This window comes from Kryptolebias marmoratus, linkage group LG6 (genome assembly GCF_001649575.2).
Source record: "Kryptolebias marmoratus isolate JLee-2015 linkage group LG6, ASM164957v2, whole genome shotgun sequence".
Classification (NCBI taxonomy): Eukaryota; Metazoa; Chordata; class Actinopteri; order Cyprinodontiformes; family Rivulidae; genus Kryptolebias; species Kryptolebias marmoratus.
The window spans coordinates 13,014,875-13,033,159 of record NC_051435.1 but is presented as its reverse complement, the minus strand read 5'-3'; the positions used below and the strand labels follow the sequence as shown (position 1 = coordinate 13,033,159).

The following is an 18,285-nucleotide window of genomic DNA, read 5'->3' as shown; positions in this document are numbered from 1 at the left end:
CATAAGGGGTCTTTGGGCTGCACTTCGTCTGGCCCCTCACCTAGGACCTGTCTGCCTTGGGTGACCCTACTAGGGGCATGAAGCCCCTGACAGCATAGCTCCTAGGATCATTGGGACACTCAAACCCCTCCACCACGATAAGGTGGCAGCCCAGGGAGAGGTATCAGGGGATCAATAACGTGTCATTTTAAATTACTGTAAGAAATAGATCATAAGCAAGCATAATAATTTATTTCTTTTCTTTATAAAAAACAGAGAAACAATGAGCTTTTTCTTGTGACACTATTGCCTTTCTAATAATTAATGAAACTCCCAGTCCATTTTGCAATTGATCTTTTTTTCTGCTCAACCTAAGATCTGTAATTTCCCCAGTAGTTTGATTGTTGCTTTATATCCTTGGCGAGGCTCATTTAACCTGTTAATGATCGTAAAATCTTAGTTAGCAGCAAAGTATAGCTTAGTGTTTGGTGTTGCCCACACCCTTCAGGCAGGAAATTCACATTACACTACTCACATTTACACAAAAAAAAATGTTATAAGGAGGAAAAAAAATAAAAGCTCTTTATCACAATCAAGCACATTTGTTTAAATCAGGCTTTTGTCCAAAACAAACAGCAATAAGTGCATTCATGCTGCACGCAACAAAAGCCAAATGTTGTCAAAATCGATTTATGCATCCCTACTCAGGAAACATCAGAATATAAATCCTTTTTGCTTTTAAATTTTAAAGAAACAACTCCATTATAGAGATCACTGCATTGTGCCATCTTTAAAAAAAAGAAGGGTTTTTTTCTCGTTGTTTTTTTTTTTAAGACTAAAAGACACTAAAAGTTGTTGTTCGATGGAACAGAGAAAATAGTCCATTAGCTGCAACCCAGGAGCTTTCATTTCGAGCATTTTCACAGGAGAGCAAACATTTCAGCGTTGGGAGCAGTAAATGTAGGAATGCTGAAGGCTTTTCAGAAATCATAGAAGAACTTTAGTTGTTTGGGTTTTTTCTGAAACGTTGATACTGGCTAATCCTAACCTTGCAAATTGATTTGATTCGGACCAAAATTATTATTTTTTATACTGTATGGCTTTGCTTTAAGCCTCTGATTATTCACCGCCGTAGTGTTTTCGCTTTGCATTGTTAGGTTTGCAGGGAAATTTGCTAAATGAGTGAAACACTTTTACAGCTAATAAAAAAAGCTTACTGTCTGTAGTCAAATCAGGTCAGTTTTAACATCATTATAGACATAAAAGAGACTAGAATAAAATCATTTTATTTGCAGTGAGGATGAATAATGTGCAGGTTTCAGTGTTTTGTGTCTTAAACACTAAGGATACCATTAGTTTATATTTTATTGTATACTTTTCCACAAATAGCCTGAATGAATGAGCTTCATGGTTGATTTGAATCATTTAACTGGAATAGGCACGTACTCAGTCTGCTTTAAGACTTTTTTATAGAAGACTGGACATTATTGTTGCAATTATCAGTCTGTCTTGGAAAGCTTTTGACAATAAGCAGTGAAAACTTCATTAAACATTTCTTAGGCGGGGCAAAGCTTTTGCATATTTTCTGCAGGCTGTTATATGAAAACCTAATTTTTTTCCGCTTGCAAGCAGAATTTACTTCAGTGAGATTCTTGTCTTGTCTTGCATGTATTCAAAGGCTGTGGACAGACTTTAAATCGTGTTAAGGTCAGGGACAGTGAGGGTCAGGGCTAAACACTGGAGGCAGCCCATTGTGATTCTGAGGTGCGTTCAAGAGCATCATCCTGTTGTTAAATTCATCACATGCTTTTGTTGCTAACACTAATGTTTGATTGCTGGCATTAAATCCATTTGTCCCTGTATAGGTTAAAATTCTCCACAGGCCAGTGACTGCAACGCAAATCGAGTCTCAAATCCACCTCAGTGGGTGTTTTCCCACAGCAGATGAGTTGACTTGAAACAGTGAGATTACCAGGTATTAGCAGGGGCTGCATTCCATTTCTTTTTTTTTTACGCAGGAGCATAGCAGAATGTGAGAGAATGTGCATGATTTGGTCCAGTAATTCTCGGGACGTGTCATTCACACAAGCACCTCAGAGTGGGAGATTTTCTGCTGCAGATACGTTCTCAAAACCCTGAAAGTGGAAAAAAAAACAACCCACTTTTTATGGTGCTTTGGTTGGGTGCAGAGGATCAGGACATGACACCCAATAAAGTGTCTGTGTGCTCGTTTGTTTGTCTGTTAGCAAAATGTCTGATAAATGAATGAGTGGATAACTTTACTTTTGGAGTCCACTTGATTCAAGATGGCTGCCACAGATGACTGACCGTAGCAAACACAAAAATGTCTCTAACTCAGTCCACTTTGCAAATATTGAGGTAAAATTTGGTGTGGTAGTAGCTGAGAGTCATCCTCAACACATGCTCTGAGCGCTGACAGATCACTCGATATATTTGTTTAAAACTTTGTCTTTAAGACTATTCTTACTGTTTACAGATGGTTCACACTTTGGGCATTTTTAGAGCTTTTACCAGAAGGTTCTCTTAATAATGTCACCAAGAAGTGTAGGAAAAAAACTGTATATTTAAAGGTTTTAATGCAGTCCTTTGGGAAAATGTGGGAATGTCTGAAAATTTTCAGTGCTTCAGAATTCAATTTAGGTTTCATTAACTTAATTACATTAAAACTGGAATCTAAAAAGCCCTGTCTTTTTCCTTTTTTGTGGAGATCAGTTATTTTAGTTTTCAAGTGCCAGGCAGCAGGGAGTCGTAGCTGATGATTGTAAGAGATTTAAAGGTCAGATTAAGAGAAAAAAAACAAGTTTATTGCATTTATATTGTTTTTATTGACAATGACAGTGAAAAATCTATATCCTTAAACAACAAATTACAATCAGACTTTAGTCTAAAAAGCTTTTGGGTAGTTGTCCATTTGCCTTCAGCCCTTATCTTTTTTTCTTTCTCAAAACACAACCAAAAAATACACCTTTTCTTTAAACTGACATTTTTAAAAGGTATCAAGTTCATATATGATGTACTGAACTTTTCAGCACCTGATTATTTTTATCATTTTTGTACTTTTCTTAAACTGTGTTTCCTGTTTGTAACTTTTATTTCTTACTGGTTATCAGTTGTATTTTTTTTCTTCTGACGAGTTGTTGAAGCTCAGTCAGGCATTTCATCGCACAACAAAGTGAATATTTAAACATTACAAGACGCTGATGCAAGGGATGTGTACTATGTATGTCAACATTTTTTATATTTTGGTAATATTTCATAGGAAATAAAAATGTAACCAGTAAATGACAGAGTAGAATTATCATGAATTTCTCAACTTGATCGTTTCTCTCTGTTTTTTTACAGGTAAGCAGCAGTCCAGCGTGTATAAAAGCTCTGACAAAGATGAGCTACTGCCCCTTCTGTCAGGGCTTGTTGGGAGTAAAACCCTGCAAAAATTACTGCCTTAACGTGATGAAGGGCTGCCTGGCCAACCAAGCCGATCTGGACCCGGAGTGGAACCAGTACATCGGTAAGTCCAACATCGTTTCAGTCATTTTCAGTTTTCTCACCGCCCCCTTTGAATCAGACGTGCTGCTGCATTATTGACTGAATCTATTGCTCCAGAATGTGGTCGAATTGAATTAGCGGATGCGGATGACATGGTTTAAAAGCATAAAAAGCACGTTGCGTAATCTGAGCACTCGCATTAATGAGACACTTGAAGATATTGGTTTTCACCACCAGTCGTAGCTCTACCCAGTGCTGGCTTTTAATTACAAAGCAGGAAGTGTCGTGCTTTAAACTTTAAAATCATAATGCGTGGCACAGCTCACACTTTTGTGTCCCTCTTATGAAAGAGTAAACACCTTATTGCTGAAATACGAGTGCTCGAAGGCTAATGTTTTATGGAAAAGAAGTGTTATTCTGAGTTATAGAAGAAACATCGACTGAATATGTGCATACTGGAGAACTTAAATTATTCAAAAATGTTTGATTTAATCATTCAAGCTGATAAGCATCTTATGTCATTGGATGTCAATAATGTAATATCATAACAATAAAAAACTTAGGTATTCTTCATGTAATTACCAAAGTTCAACCAGAGGGATAAATTACATCAAGTTTTAGCTCAGACTGAGTCGTAGCCATGTTTGTGTATTCTAAGGTCAATCGACTCTAAATGTTAGTCAGATATAGACGTACAGCCAATTAATACTTTCTGAGTGTTTTATTAAAATTGGTCCATTGGTTCAAGAGATATTTCACTAACAGACAAATGCACAAACACAACACACACAATCATTTGCTTTTTTTTGATGGAAGGCAATAAATTTATATTAACCAATCATTACTAACTTATTGCAAAGATGAATTTTAAGTGCTATCCTTAAGTATAAAGTAAAATTATTTTAGAGGCCTTTTTTTATCTTAAACATTTATAAATTAATATGAAAGATTGTTCAGATCAAATGTTGTTACTGTTTAAAATGTTTTTAAAAGCGTAACACTGCTGTAGATTTACATTTGGCCCTCAGATGAGAAAGTGCTTCTTCTTTTCTCATTCTTCTCTCAACTTTTCCTGCATGAAAAGATTTTATTCATGGGATTCTGCTCCCCTGCTGGGCTAAATGGTGACTGATAAGAGAGAAGAAGTGCACTCCAGGGCGCGTCAAGCTTTCCGAGGAAAAGTTCAGAGGAAACTTGTCAGCTCAGACACAAAGAATACAAATATATGTATGTAAAATTTATAGATTGATTTAATATTTCATACAGGTGATTGCTACAGTCAGAAAGGCTCGTCTTGTTGGACGGAGCTAAGACAGTGACAGATGAAACGTGGCTTTTGTGAGCTGGGTGTGGGTTGTTCCATGTGGACCAGGAGGTCGATACGAGGGAGATGGATACACTCTACAAAACTGAAACAAATATGTGAATAAAGAAAGAAAGAAATGTAATCAACTTCTGCTTCGTCCGTCTGGTTTTATGGACAAGAGAAACAATAATATGTCCAGTCTACCTGCCAGTCTGTTGGCTCAGTCCCAACACGGTTGGTTGGTTGGTTGGCTTGTTGGTTGGTTAGTTGGCTGGTTGGCTGGTTGGTTGATTGGCTTGTTGGTTGGTTAGTTGGCTCATTGGTTGGTTGGCTGGCTTGTTGGTTGGTTGGTTGGTTGGTTGGTTAATTAGTTGGTTGGTCAGTCTTGTACTCTAGCTCGGTTCACAGCTGTTGGCACAGATCCAATCTTAATAAAAGATTGGATTTACAAAAAAGTCAGCTAGTTTCGTATAACCTGGTCCTGGTGTGGTACTGTGGTGGAATCTCTCTCCAAATCCTAGTGCACAGCTGAGTCTCATCACAACATAATGCTCTGATTGGATTGGAAGATGCACCTTTCACATGGTGCATCTTCAGGAGATCTCTGTAGTGGTACAATTTTTAAAATATTTATTACCAGCCTTTGTTTAACTAGGAAGATCCCTTTCAGATAAATTAGAGTCCTGCCTTTAGGCTGTGGGGACAAGCAGGGATTGAACCAGCAACTCTCCACTTGGCAGCCAGCTGCTCTTCAACTCAGCCTCAGGCACCCCACAGTTCAGCTTCACAACACATTGTTTCCAAAAGGAAAATGCCATTTTCAGAGGGGTTTTTCAAATTTTACCAGTATTTTCCACATCACAAACTGCAAATTTGTTCAGCTTAAGACATTCTTAAAAAAAACATTTGGAAAACAAATGATTTTATGTTCTATTACTTATCAGATTATACAAAAAAAGACTAATAAGGCAATTTTATACATTCATAGTTTTTTAATGACTCATTCTGCATGCAGGAATGAAGAGAAAAAATGACTGTGACACAGAAAACTTGCAATCCATCACATTAGGCACCATCATTGTTGGTTGTGTAGTAGTAGCTAGCAGAGTGAAATCACAAATCAGTGTGTTAACAAATGTAAATACCTCTTTTTGTTTCTTATAAAATGATTAGAGATCTATTTAGTAAATACTTTTTTATTTCTCCGATATTCAATCCACCGACCCTGTTAGGAAAAGAGAACACTTTTTTTTTTTTTGCTAAAATGCCTTTTAATCTCTGCAAGATTTGATTAACAAGTCCTCTGAACAGGTTTTAATCAGACGCATTTTAGCCACTCGACGAAACCTGACAAACTTTCTTAAGATAACTGCAGAAACTGCTGCTGATTTTTGTGATTTGTTGGCGTTTCTTTCACTGTAGTGCAGTAAACGAAACAGCACTGCTTCACTCTTGTATTCTTGTGCAACGTCTTCATTTGGAAGTTCAGAGGTTTCAAGCGGCGCTGGGAACTTTTCACTTTTTCTGTGGATTCTGTTGGACTCATTTGCTTCTCTCTCTTCGTGTAATCCCTCTCTGACTCAGTGATGCTGAGATCGGGGCTCTGTGGGGACGCACCATCTGTTGCAGAACTTGTTGTTTTGTGTGTGTGTGTGTGAGACTGAAAATAGTTTTTTTCTGATTGTGTGTTTGGGGTCATTTTGATGTCACGGAATAAATCAGAGACAATTCAGATTGTGCTGCTGCATGATGGAAAAGTATATCATCATCTTTCTACAGGTCTGCGCATCACGCACCAACCTGTAGAAACATGTAGGTTGTATTTCACTTGAAGTAATTTTTTTTTATTAGAAGAAAAACACAGCAACAGAGTCCTCATATTTCAGCTTTGTGTTTAGCTCATTAAGTGCGCATTAACAAATTAGCACATCAAGAAGGTTCGGTGCAGTCTTCTGTCTGTTCACCTGATGAATGTTTTCACACAGCTCTTCGCGATTGTTTGTTGCTTTGTCTGCTAAAAAAAGGCTCCTTTTTTCACCCCTCCTTGATATAAGTTTTAGGTCAGCCTTTGGGAAAGCCTCTGGGATGTTATGGACCAGTGACTCAGAACCACCTCGTAGAGGGCGGAAAGCTGCAAAGACCTTGAGTTGATTCTCAATGAGATCTGCAGCAAGTTTAGGTGGAAAACTTTAAGGACAGCTGTGCTAACACAGCTTTGTTTAGCAATCAAATCCATTGAGATGGCTTAGAAAAGTATCATTTGTTGTAAAAAAATATATAAATATATGAATTATGAAAAATATATCATGCAAGTTACTGGAAGGTTGGATATACTGTTTTGTAAGGTATTTTTTTTAATTGGGGAAAAAAACCGAAGACAGTTTCTTGATTTGCAAAACAGTTAAAAATCAACTTTTTTTCTTTTTTAAATCTATATATTGTGTGGTCCATAAGTGCACAGTGAGCAGCTGCAGTCTGGCAGCAGACAGAACAAGAGTGACAGATGTCAGGTTGTGTTAAGGTTCCCTCGGAGTGGGGAAGTAGTGGACTGTAAACTCAGAATAAATTAAGTTCATCGGATCCTAAATCTCAGAGAGCATTTGTGCCGATCTCGGTTTGCTCTCTTGTCCTTTTTGTTCTGTTTTGTGAACTCCAGAGTCACTAATTTAGATGTGGATTAGATGTGTTAGGTATTCAGACGTGAAGACGAAGCGCAGTGCTGCTCACAAGTGGGAGTAAATATGACCCCCACCCCCTCCTCCCCTTCTTTCTTTGAGCTAAACACAGAAAAAAGCATCATGAAGGGCAGCTTGAAGCAGAAGACAGCAGTAGATCAGCCAACATTTTCTAAAATTATTTTCTCTGAAGGGCATGTTTGACATTAACACAGCATTTGAGGTGACATCACACGCTACAGCTTTATATTAACTGAATCCAATAGACCGATGCTGATTAATTGACTTATTTTGTACGACTTTTGTTTGTGTCCAGTTACTCCTCTTAGATGTTTTTTTGTTTTATTGGTTTGTCAGCTTAGCACTATTCTTCACATATTTTATTTTGCATTACATGGTTGTTTACAACTATAAGTAGCACCAGTTCACACCAGTGTAATACAAAACTGACAGCAATGTAAGGGTATAAATAATAGCATTTGGATGAGCAAAGTTTATAAAATTGGAGGTGTTTTGTGATTTTGAAAGTGGGTCCATTTGGACCAAACTGTTCAGCTATACCTGGTCAGACCAAATGGACCCACTTCCAAAGCAATTTTGCATTACGATATTACAGCATAAATATTATAAAAGTCCTGCTGGATGTGACTCGATACCTCAAAAGTGCTACATGTCGCTGAGGCTGGTGCTATTTCCTTTTGCAAACAACTAGAAACTTCCGTGTAAATAACCGTGTAATGCAAAACTGACAAAGGAGTAAATATAAAACAGCGTTTTCATGAACCGCTGTGAAATTTTGGAGCTTGGAGTTATTTAAGGTGGCCACAATCTACTTCATTCAGACTAGCCATTAGCTAGCTAGCTAGTCTTGTCACATGTGAACTCTGTTTTCCAAACTGAGGCTATCAACAATGGGTTAAGATATTAATTATTTATACATTTTTAGATCAAAACCCACTTCAAAATGGTCAGTCTTTTCCTTTAAGTTGGTGTTTTTATCCTGAACACATCTTGCATTATGTTTAGATGCAAGATGTAAACTAGTGCCAGATATAACAAACACGAATAAGCAAAAATAATCAAACTGAAACTTTGTTGTTTTTCAAGTAATATAGATGATAAACTCTCAATACCTGAAAAATATGTTTGCTTTTAAAGACTAACAAAGCCTCTCTGGTGTTTATATGTGTTCTTAAAGAAGAGAGAGGAGAAAAAGAAAAACTAAATAAAGTTTAGACACGGCTTCTAGCTCCACTTGAATTTGATCATTTTGGACTTGTGCCATTAATCCTGCAGCATTGCTCTTTTTGTCTTTATCAGAGTTCTTGTCAATTGGATTATTGTTCCCTGGTGCAGATGAAATGTCACTTCTATATGTCTTGGCTGTGGCATTTCATGCTCATTACAGGCTAAAAGATTTTCAATTAGCTTGAAGTCTAAGCACAATAAAAGCCTTGACTCGGCTCTCGGTGTTAAATTGTCGGGAAGGACAGACAAGTTAAATAAAAAGCTGCTTAGCTGAGTTGAATGCTCTCACATATCCTGCTGCATAATAGAAACATGGAAACACATCGCAGATTCTGACCAGCACATTCACTTTGATTCTTGTTGCATCCATTCAAACCATTATCATGTATCAGCTCCACTGAGGAGAAAAGACAAGATATTTAGAAGGTGAAAATTAATCCAACCACAGAGAGTGAAAACCCCTTTAAACTCCGAGGCTGGGCCCCTGAGAAGAGCAGTTCTTTTCTCTAACTCTGCAAGAAATAACACACTCATTAAAAGAATTCGAAACTTGGAGAGAACTTGAACAAACAAAAAAATGCCAGTTCACATTACGACAATGCGTTACTTTACTGTATCTGCAGGATGAGCGTGACGCACAAAGCTGCTGTTATGGCAAACGGCCAGAGGCAAACTGAGACAGATGTGGGTACAAAAGAGGCCCCGGATTTACTTCAACAAACCGAACTATTTAAAAAAGCCTACTTTTGTTCCACAGTCAAAGAAAAATAACTAAAGCTAAAACTTCCTGTTTGATAGTTTTGATTTTCAGTGATGCTGTATTTGTTGTTAAGACCAGTTTACAATAAATGTTGAAGACATGACCCGGCTGAATGGTAATTTATTCATGTATCTGTATTATGAGGCAGATTACAAGTCGATCAGGCGTATTATTGTGACCACAGACGAGTAAAATAAGTAACTCTGCTCATCTCATTATTTTGCAACATTTTCAAGGAAAAAAAAACCTCTTGTTTATACTATGTTAACCAGTTTTAGAGGCTACCAAAATGTCATCAGTAATTTCCTGCAGCAAGATTAGATCAAATGTGTTTTTGCTTAGATAGCTTATTAAACAACCTTAGTTTGGAGATGGTTTATTTCTGGCTGAATTAACAAGCTAATGGCTAATCTGAGCAGAGCCACAGCCAAAGTGGATTGTTGTCATCTGAAAACAACTTCAATCTCATTTTTAAATCTTTGAATTGCAAATAATTTTACATTGCATTGTTCTTTGCAGTGGCAGTGGCAGTTAGCTGTAGCTTGGGGGCACATCTAGCAACAGTATGTAACATTTCTGCCAGAAAACTCACCAAATACGTAAAGATTCATGAAACTGCACTCGCATGAACCCCTAAATTTTTTTTTCCTTCAAATTGGAGTTGATTGAACAAAGGAGCAATCAGTTTTGGTCTTGGCTCCATTCAGACGAGGGGTTAGCTTTTCAACCCAGTCTGTCACACTGAGAGGAGCCAAAATCGACCACGAACTTTAATGAAAATATTAAAAGTTTGGCGAGGCAGCATAAACCAACACACACAAAACAAAGTAACTGAAGCACACAGGGAACGAGACGCAACAATAAAGCAAACAACACTTGTGAGAAACAGTAGGATTTGACGAGGAGAAGAGGGCTTATTTGCACAGGGAGGTGTGATTGTTGAGTGAGAACAGCTGGGGGTGATGAGCAGCTATGGGACAGGTGTGGAAGGAGCTAGGAAAACCGATGGGAGCAGTGGGCCTCGACACAGGGATCAAGCCAAGTGAACTGAAACATACTAAACACAAGAACAAATCCTTTCTAATTAAAACAACACAATAATAATCAACAAGAATTAACTTTACTTCTAAAAAACACAAAGACCTCAGCATCATGGCACAATCAGAATTAACTACCTTAGCTATATGCAAGAGGTAAAATATTAATTGTTCTTAACCTTTTCCCAGAACCCTCTTCAAATGATCTGACTATCCCTTTAACACTAATAACACAAAGCACATCTGCTGCAAAGCACTGATTGTTTATTAATACAAACAATGGAAAATATAACCTAAACCAAACCTGCATGTTATACTGTGATGTTTGATTCTTTTAGAATGTTGCTCCGAATAAATCCAGTCTGAATAAATTATTAAATGAACTCTGCTGAGTAGCCAGTAACTAATCCGTTTGTTCCCACAGGAGGACTTAATCCTTGCTGACTTCTTCTCTAAAACTTGTTCTGTGCGTCAGCTGTGGATAAAACAAGCGCCCTTTCTTTTTTTTGCAGCTTGAAGCACTGTTCAAAGAACGGACGCTTGTTGCCAATTATGGGTTTAAACGAGTAGCGTGCATGAAACGAACTGCACTTTTCTATGACGTTCTAATATTATTATTAATAATATTAATGAGCAGACATTTTGAAAAGCAGGCCACATGCAATTTAATGAGATTAAAGGAGGGATTAGATTCTAATTAGATTAATTAGCTGAAGCACAGGATGATTTATGAACAGCTGTCAGCCTGTTTACTGTATCTGAGGTTTGTGCTATAGTTAGAATTCACACACTGATCTACATCCAAGTGCTTTAGGGATTCAAAGATCATTGCATTGTCATATCTGCTTCAATCTGAAATGTCTAAATGTTCGAGTTGTGTTGTTTTATGTTAAGTGATGTAGTGAGGCAGGCTGTTTTTAACCTCTCAGGTTGGTTGGATATCAGTCAGCAGAATGAGGATAAATATTTCCCTCTCCAGTTTAAACTTGATGTGAATGTGACATGATTATTATTAATATTTTGATGAATTTTTCATTCTTGTGATGAACCCTTCTCTCTTGCACACTAAAATGCTTTCAGCCGGCAGAGTGAATTGGACGACTCTGCCAGCTTTTTAAATGCTTATTTGTTCATTAGTTATTTTGCAATCTTGTTGCGCCGGTGTTTACAGGCTTTTATTATTCCCCCCCGGAGAGTCATGTCATGACTCTGGAAGCGATCTGCATCGATTCTATCTGCTTATTTCTACTTAATTAGGTGATTTGTTTCACTTGGTAACCGGAGCCAGTCACAACCTGTTTATTCCATTTCAACACAGCGAACCCTTTCGAAAGAAACTCTCATGAATAAAGTATTGACTGAAAAAACCCAACAAATTCTACCGCGCTGTGAGTGGTCAGCTCAAATAGTTTCTGCTCACAACAATGCTGGGTGGTTTTTACACTTTCTCCACCATGAATTCTTTTTTTTTTTTGTTGTTTTTTTTCCCTATAAATTCAGACTGATATAACTTGCGCCCCATCCACTTCACCGTAATGATGCAGAGCCCTTTCTACACCGACACAATGATGTGGGTTAAACATGCGCCGCCATCTTATCTAGATGGGTCAATGCAAATTATCTGAAGCTGGCTCGCAATCTCCCTTCAGCAAGCTCACCTTTGGTGAGCAGGCGTTTGCATATCTCCATTTGAAATAGATTAAATAAACTCAAAATGGTTTGACAAAGGAGTGAAGATGCAGGGAGCAAATGAACAAGTTAATGAAAGGCAAACTGCACTGAAACTGAGCGATGGAAATGTGTTTGAATGTACAATTATAGACCCAAATATTGACCTTAAGTACTAGATTCATATTGATATCTTTGGCTAGAAAGAAAGAGCATTAATGCAATATTAAAAACCAGCTATAAGTAAAAGAAAAAGTATACATATATAGATGTTTAAAGTAAAATTCAAATGACTGCCTACAAAATTATTAGTTTTTAGTTTTATTGTTAGTGATGAAAATAACTGTAAGCACGGCAAACAGAAGAAACTAACTACAAAAATAACAACAGCACTAATAAATGTCATGTCACAGTGGCACTTGGAGGTTTAAAGGTGATGCGTTTCTGGAAACAGAACTGGTTGCCAGGCAACCGGCACAGAAAACAGGAAGTTCCTGATTCCAGCAGACGGCTGTGTTCGGGTTTGTTTACCTCTTCATTCGCTCACACCATCTTCATATAATGTTGGCTGCTTAATAAAATTAATCATCTGATAAGAACAGGATGCTTTGGATGCATTTTGATCTCTGCCTGGATGTAACACTGTGTCATAATTATGTCTTAGTTCTTAAAAAACAAACAGCTGATGACTCCAAAGATGAATCAGTTTTATCTTCTCAGAGTTTAGAATAGAATAAAATCCATCCTGCAAATTCATGAGATATTTTGCCAACAGTCATACAGGGTTAGCCTCTTCTAATTACAGTTATTGCAAAGATCTTGCGCAATATTTAGCCCTAAAAGTATGTAATGGGAATGCCTCCCAGCTCCTACCACAGGCGCGAAAGGAAAGTTTTTCTACCTGTCTTACCCGTGGCACCGTTTTATTTTGACATCAGATCAGTTTGGACCTCACACGCAGAGAAACAGATTGTCTGTTGTATGACTCGTATACATATTCATTCCTTTTTGCTGGCAGTAGAGCTCTCTGAAATGCCAACTAAATATCAAAACCTGCAGCTAAATTTGCCTGCCTGTGAGATATCAAACCCCCTGATTTAGAATTCACCGCAGCTCTAATTGCATTGTGGGACGAGCCATTCGCCATGCATCAAGGTTGTTTTCTAGCTTCCTGTTTCATGGAGACCATCTAATAAATGCTTAATAACGCAGCAGAGTTTTTTTTTTATCCAAAGGCTCATGAAGAAATCGAAGAATAATCTTATACAGTAAATTAATAACCACAAAGAAGAACATATTTATTTTAGGACCGAGTCATGATTTAACATGATTCATTACATTGTTTTGTAGAACTGGAGCCATGTACATAAAGGATTGCGTGAACATTTAGTTAAATTATTGATTTATTTTTTATTTTATTGCATTTCCACATTATATTTTTTATTTCCCCACTGAGATAAAAGTCATTCCGAATTGATTAAATCTCCTCTACAAACTGAAAAAGCATCTGTGAAATTACTTAATTTTTCTTTCCTGCGACTCAGAAACAAAACTGACTTAAAGTAGATGGTAATCATCACCTGGGAGGGACTATATTTTTTATAAAAGTGAGCGCTGGGTATACATCATCTCCAAAACAATGTTCCCGAATACTGATTTAAAATTTTAAAAAAAGTAATGCATCGACACCAACTGTATATCAGTGATATTCATTTTGTTTTGCAATTACCTGTTTGTCCAATGCAATGGCAGATTTTCTGTACACCTTCACAAATGTTAAAAAATGAGTTTTTTTATGGAAGAGTAGTAGTTCTTCCACTTGTGCATTAGCAGCGAAGCCTGTGATTGTTCTTCCTCCGAGCTGCTTAGGTTTTCCGCCTTTTCTAAATCACATTTGAGCTTTGCGAAAGTGATCCAACATCTTTTACATTTTTTAAAGGCAAAAAATAGTTGAATCATTCAAGTGAGCGTTCAGTGATTAAACCTCCGAGACATCTTAAACCCTAATTAGTAGAACGATCTGATGCCGAACAGTTGATTATTGCACCGTGCTGCTTAGTTTGATTAGCTGTTCAGTTCACTGCTGATGCTGCTTGAGTGGAAGGCTTTACATCACAAATCCTGCTTACGGTTTAGAGTACTTTAGTCTTCTTTTTTTTGCAAAATTGTGCATTCGAAAGACTTCTAATGATACCCTCTGGCTTTACTTCTAAACAATAAGCCTTTAAATTTTAAACATGGTTTTCTTTTTTGAGAATAGTGCAGAAATATTGTCTAAATGCAAAATTTCATACAACAGATAACATGTCTTGAATTTAAAAGCTTATGTTTATGGCCGAAGTTCATTAGGATAACAGTGTTTTGCAAATATGTGGCTAAAATCAAAGACAGGTTGACAATTTTTGTCATCATGTGCAAGAAGAAAATTCGGGGAGTCCAATTAATGTCAGCCTTGCAAAGGTGCTCAGAAAAGTTATTACTTACAAGTCATGAGCACAAAAGATTTTGCATGAGAAAAGATTAAATAATAACAACACAGAACAAGCCTTTGTCGTGTGAAAATGCGCAGGGAGAATTTGAACCTCACAAAGACGGCATTTCTTCCTTTTTTTTATTTATTTATTTTTTTCTCCACACTGAGATTCTCTGCTGTGAGTCGTGGCTGCCGGTCCTGCCTATAGTTTGCATCGTACTGTTCGTGAGTCCCTGTCGTGCACTCGAGAGTGAGGGGGCTTTTCACATATTCCTTCACTGAATAAATTCTGAGTATACCATTTCCCCCACAAAAAGAGAGATACACCAAGTCTGCATTATTCTTTGTTTTCTTAAATAAAGAGCTGTTTAAAAGGCTCCAAGTCAAGAGTCACTTTAGTTTGTTTTACTTTGTTGTTCTGCTATAATTCTGAACATACAGTGGAAAACTATTTCGGACTTTTAAAGTGAGAATTCTTTCATTCGTGTTTGGGCTAAAGAAAAATATTGCTTTCATTTAAAAATCACATAATTTATTATCCTTTTGTCCTCAATATCTGCAGCAACAGGTGTTTATAATCACCACGAGCCAAGAAAATTCAGCCTCATGGAGGAAAATCACAGCAAAACTCTTTTACATCGTAAAAATTCATCCCCTTTGAATCTGAATCTGAAGACCCTTTCCATACAAAAATATTCAAGCTGGGGCTGAGCAGCCTTTTTGACGTCTCACTGTGATTTATAAAAGAAACAACCTACCACTGTTACGCCTCTGGGTCACCAAGCGAGGTAGTCACAGAACTGAAACAGTCGATGTGTGTAAGGTTGATCCGGCATCACAGTTTGAGGGTGGGATGTATTCAGCTATAGGGTCAACTTGTGTCTCAAACAACAATCTTCAGTGTCAGCTGCCAGCTTAGCCATAGTCCTTGTTGTTTGATTTTCTTTTTTTCATTTCTTAATGGAAAAAAATATATATATTCACAATAGATGCTTGGGTTTCCCTCTTCTGTTTATGAGCTATAAGGTTGTTTATTTTGTTTGGTTTACATTTGTGGTTATGTGTCTGTGTGTGTTTATGTAATATACATACATTCAAGGACCTAAAAAGTTTCAAAAGGACAAGTTGTGACCGGGGGACGATGTGCCTTTCTCCTCCTTTCCCTTTTTATTCTGTTTCATAGCACTATATTAGTTAGGTGACTGAAGTACAGATGAGCTCTGCTTTCCAAAATCAAAATTTCACTGGAGGCCATTTTTCATCGTGTAAAACTCTTCTGAGGCAAAGAGCCATAGACGGGCCTATTCACTTTTCTAATTTGTCCTTGTCAGCCGGAGGTTACCGCTGGCTGACATAGGCTGAATTTAAGTGGACATCAATCTCGATAAAGAGGCAGAGTAATATTACCTTGTCCATTTTTTTTTTCAGTGGCGAGCCTAATATCACAAACTGAACCATTCAGCTTTAGAATGAATCAAAATTTTATGTCATGATGACTTTTAGTTTTTTCATATGTCCGCCCTGTATGTCCTATTTGGTTTTAAGAGGACAAGATGCATCTAATTACACCGCTGTATCATGTTGATAACAAGATTTCTTCTGGCTGGCCTGTAGCCTATCTCTGAACACCAAACGTGATGCAGGGCTCAGCATGGCACCCCTGCCACCGCGAGCTGGACTTCGTGTACTCCTCATAAACGAGAGTCATTAATTCTCCACATAGGTAGTGTCTTCACACGCAGTGCAGGAGCCATTCTTCCTCAGGGACAAGCTAGTACAGATTTTTTATTCTCCTGCTTTCCTCTTTTTACTATCTCCTTTTCTTCCTGACGCCTCTATCTGTTTCCCCACAGCTATGTCTGAAGACAAAGTTTGAGCTATCTCTTTGTTGAGCCCATCTGATAAGTTACAGATAAGTCACTTCTGTTGGGAAAGATTGCCAGAACTTCTGATGCTCGGGGCAATTTTCCTTTCTTTTATTATGAAATATGACTTGGTCCCAGTTGGCTTTAATTCAGTATTTACACTTGACAGCTTTTAAAGCCTAAATTTAGGTATAAATGTGTGCAAACACACACAATACAGATCCTGTTCTGTGATGTACATAAAAAAGAGCACTCATTAAAAGAATGCTAATTGTTTGCTACCTTGCATGCCAAAGTTTTAAACAAAGATCTTGAGCAACTACTACCACACCAATGTTTAGCTCAGTGTCTGTAAAATTGACAGAGTTATGAAGATTTTTGCATTTGCTGAGCTTGATTAGCTGTGGCAGCCATCTTGAAGTGTGTTGACTCATTAACATGTAGACAGAGGAACAGAGTGCAGAAGTTGAAGCCGAAATAGGGCAAGCACCCCCTCCATAGACGGACTGCAGTATAGGTTTAACTCCATGTAAATGTATGGGAATTTAAAAAATATAGCTCCATTTTTTCTTTCAGGTATTGACATTTATTGAGTCATGTAGTTCTTACCCAGGGGTAGGCAACCCTGGTCCTTGAGGGCCACTATCCTGCACGTTTTCCTTGTTTCCCTGCTCCAACACACCTGATTCAGTGGTTTAATGACCTCTTCATGTTCTACAGAAGCCTGTTAATCAGCCACTGATTCAAATCAGGTGTGTTGGAGCAGAGGAACAAGTAAAACATGCAGGATAGTGGCTCTCCAGGACCTAACTGCTGTATGTTGAAATATTCATTTTTATGATACATTTAGTTGTTGCTTCCAGCCCCCACATCCCAACTGCCCAGACTGTGGCTCCAAAAATACAACATGGCAGCTCCCATAAACCAGGATATTTTGGGATATTTTGGTAGGAGGTGGAGACATTGCATCAATATTTTTCATCTGAATGGGTTAGTGCCAATAGTTAATGAGTTGTAGATGTCCATTAAATGATTACTTACTGAGAGTTTCAGTAAAATCTGCCTCATGGTTAATGTGATATTTTGCTAAAAAAAAAAACAGGCAAAGTTGAATCCAATCGTTAATACCTGTTCAAAGACATTTTTGTGCAATCTCTACTTCTCAGAGTATGTGCTGGGGATGATGCTAAGCTACTGCCAGACTAACTTTTAGGTAAATATTTGTAAAAACGTACTAATTTATATCCATTTTTTGTTTGCTATGGTCAATTGGTTGTGACAACCATCTTGAATTGCATCAACTCCAAAAGTTAGTCAGACAAAGATGCAAATCTAACAAATACTTTGAATTTAGTTAAAAACTGTAAATTGGTTAATGAGATATATTGCTGACAAAAGAACACACAATTTTAATTGGCTTTGTCAATTACTGTCAGTGTAAATGTTTCCTTCACTTATAGGTGACGGGGTTGCACAGTGGTACAATCGAGGAGCTTTTCTAGAAAAAAAACAACACATTTGGAGCTGAAGCAATCTTTATGTTAAGATCTCAGCAAGCATCACAGGCTCTTTGCAATTCACAGTGTAAACAAACAGAAGAGCTCTTCAAAGGCTCAGACTTCGACATAATTGGAAAGGAAATGGAGCCAGAGCTGAGCCAATGTTTTTCAGCGTTTTTCATCTCCTGTTAGTGATCCCAGAAGACTGAAAAGCTGGACAGGTCTTCTATTGAAGAACTAAATGGTTAGATTTGTTGTTGTGGTTATT

At 37.5% G+C, this 18,285-nt stretch overlaps 1 protein-coding gene across 1 annotated transcript in view; it reads left to right on the top strand.

Moving 5' to 3' along the window:
• The window catches only part of gpc6b (glypican 6b), a 90,868-nt gene that overhangs the window by 40,879 nt on the left and 31,704 nt on the right, over window positions 1–18,285 (top strand). The window contains exon 4 of the mRNA XM_017422721.3: window positions 3,343–3,508. Coding sequence (XP_017278210.1) covers window positions 3,343–3,508 — 166 coding nt within the window. The remainder of the gene's footprint in view (window positions 1–3,342; window positions 3,509–18,285) is intronic.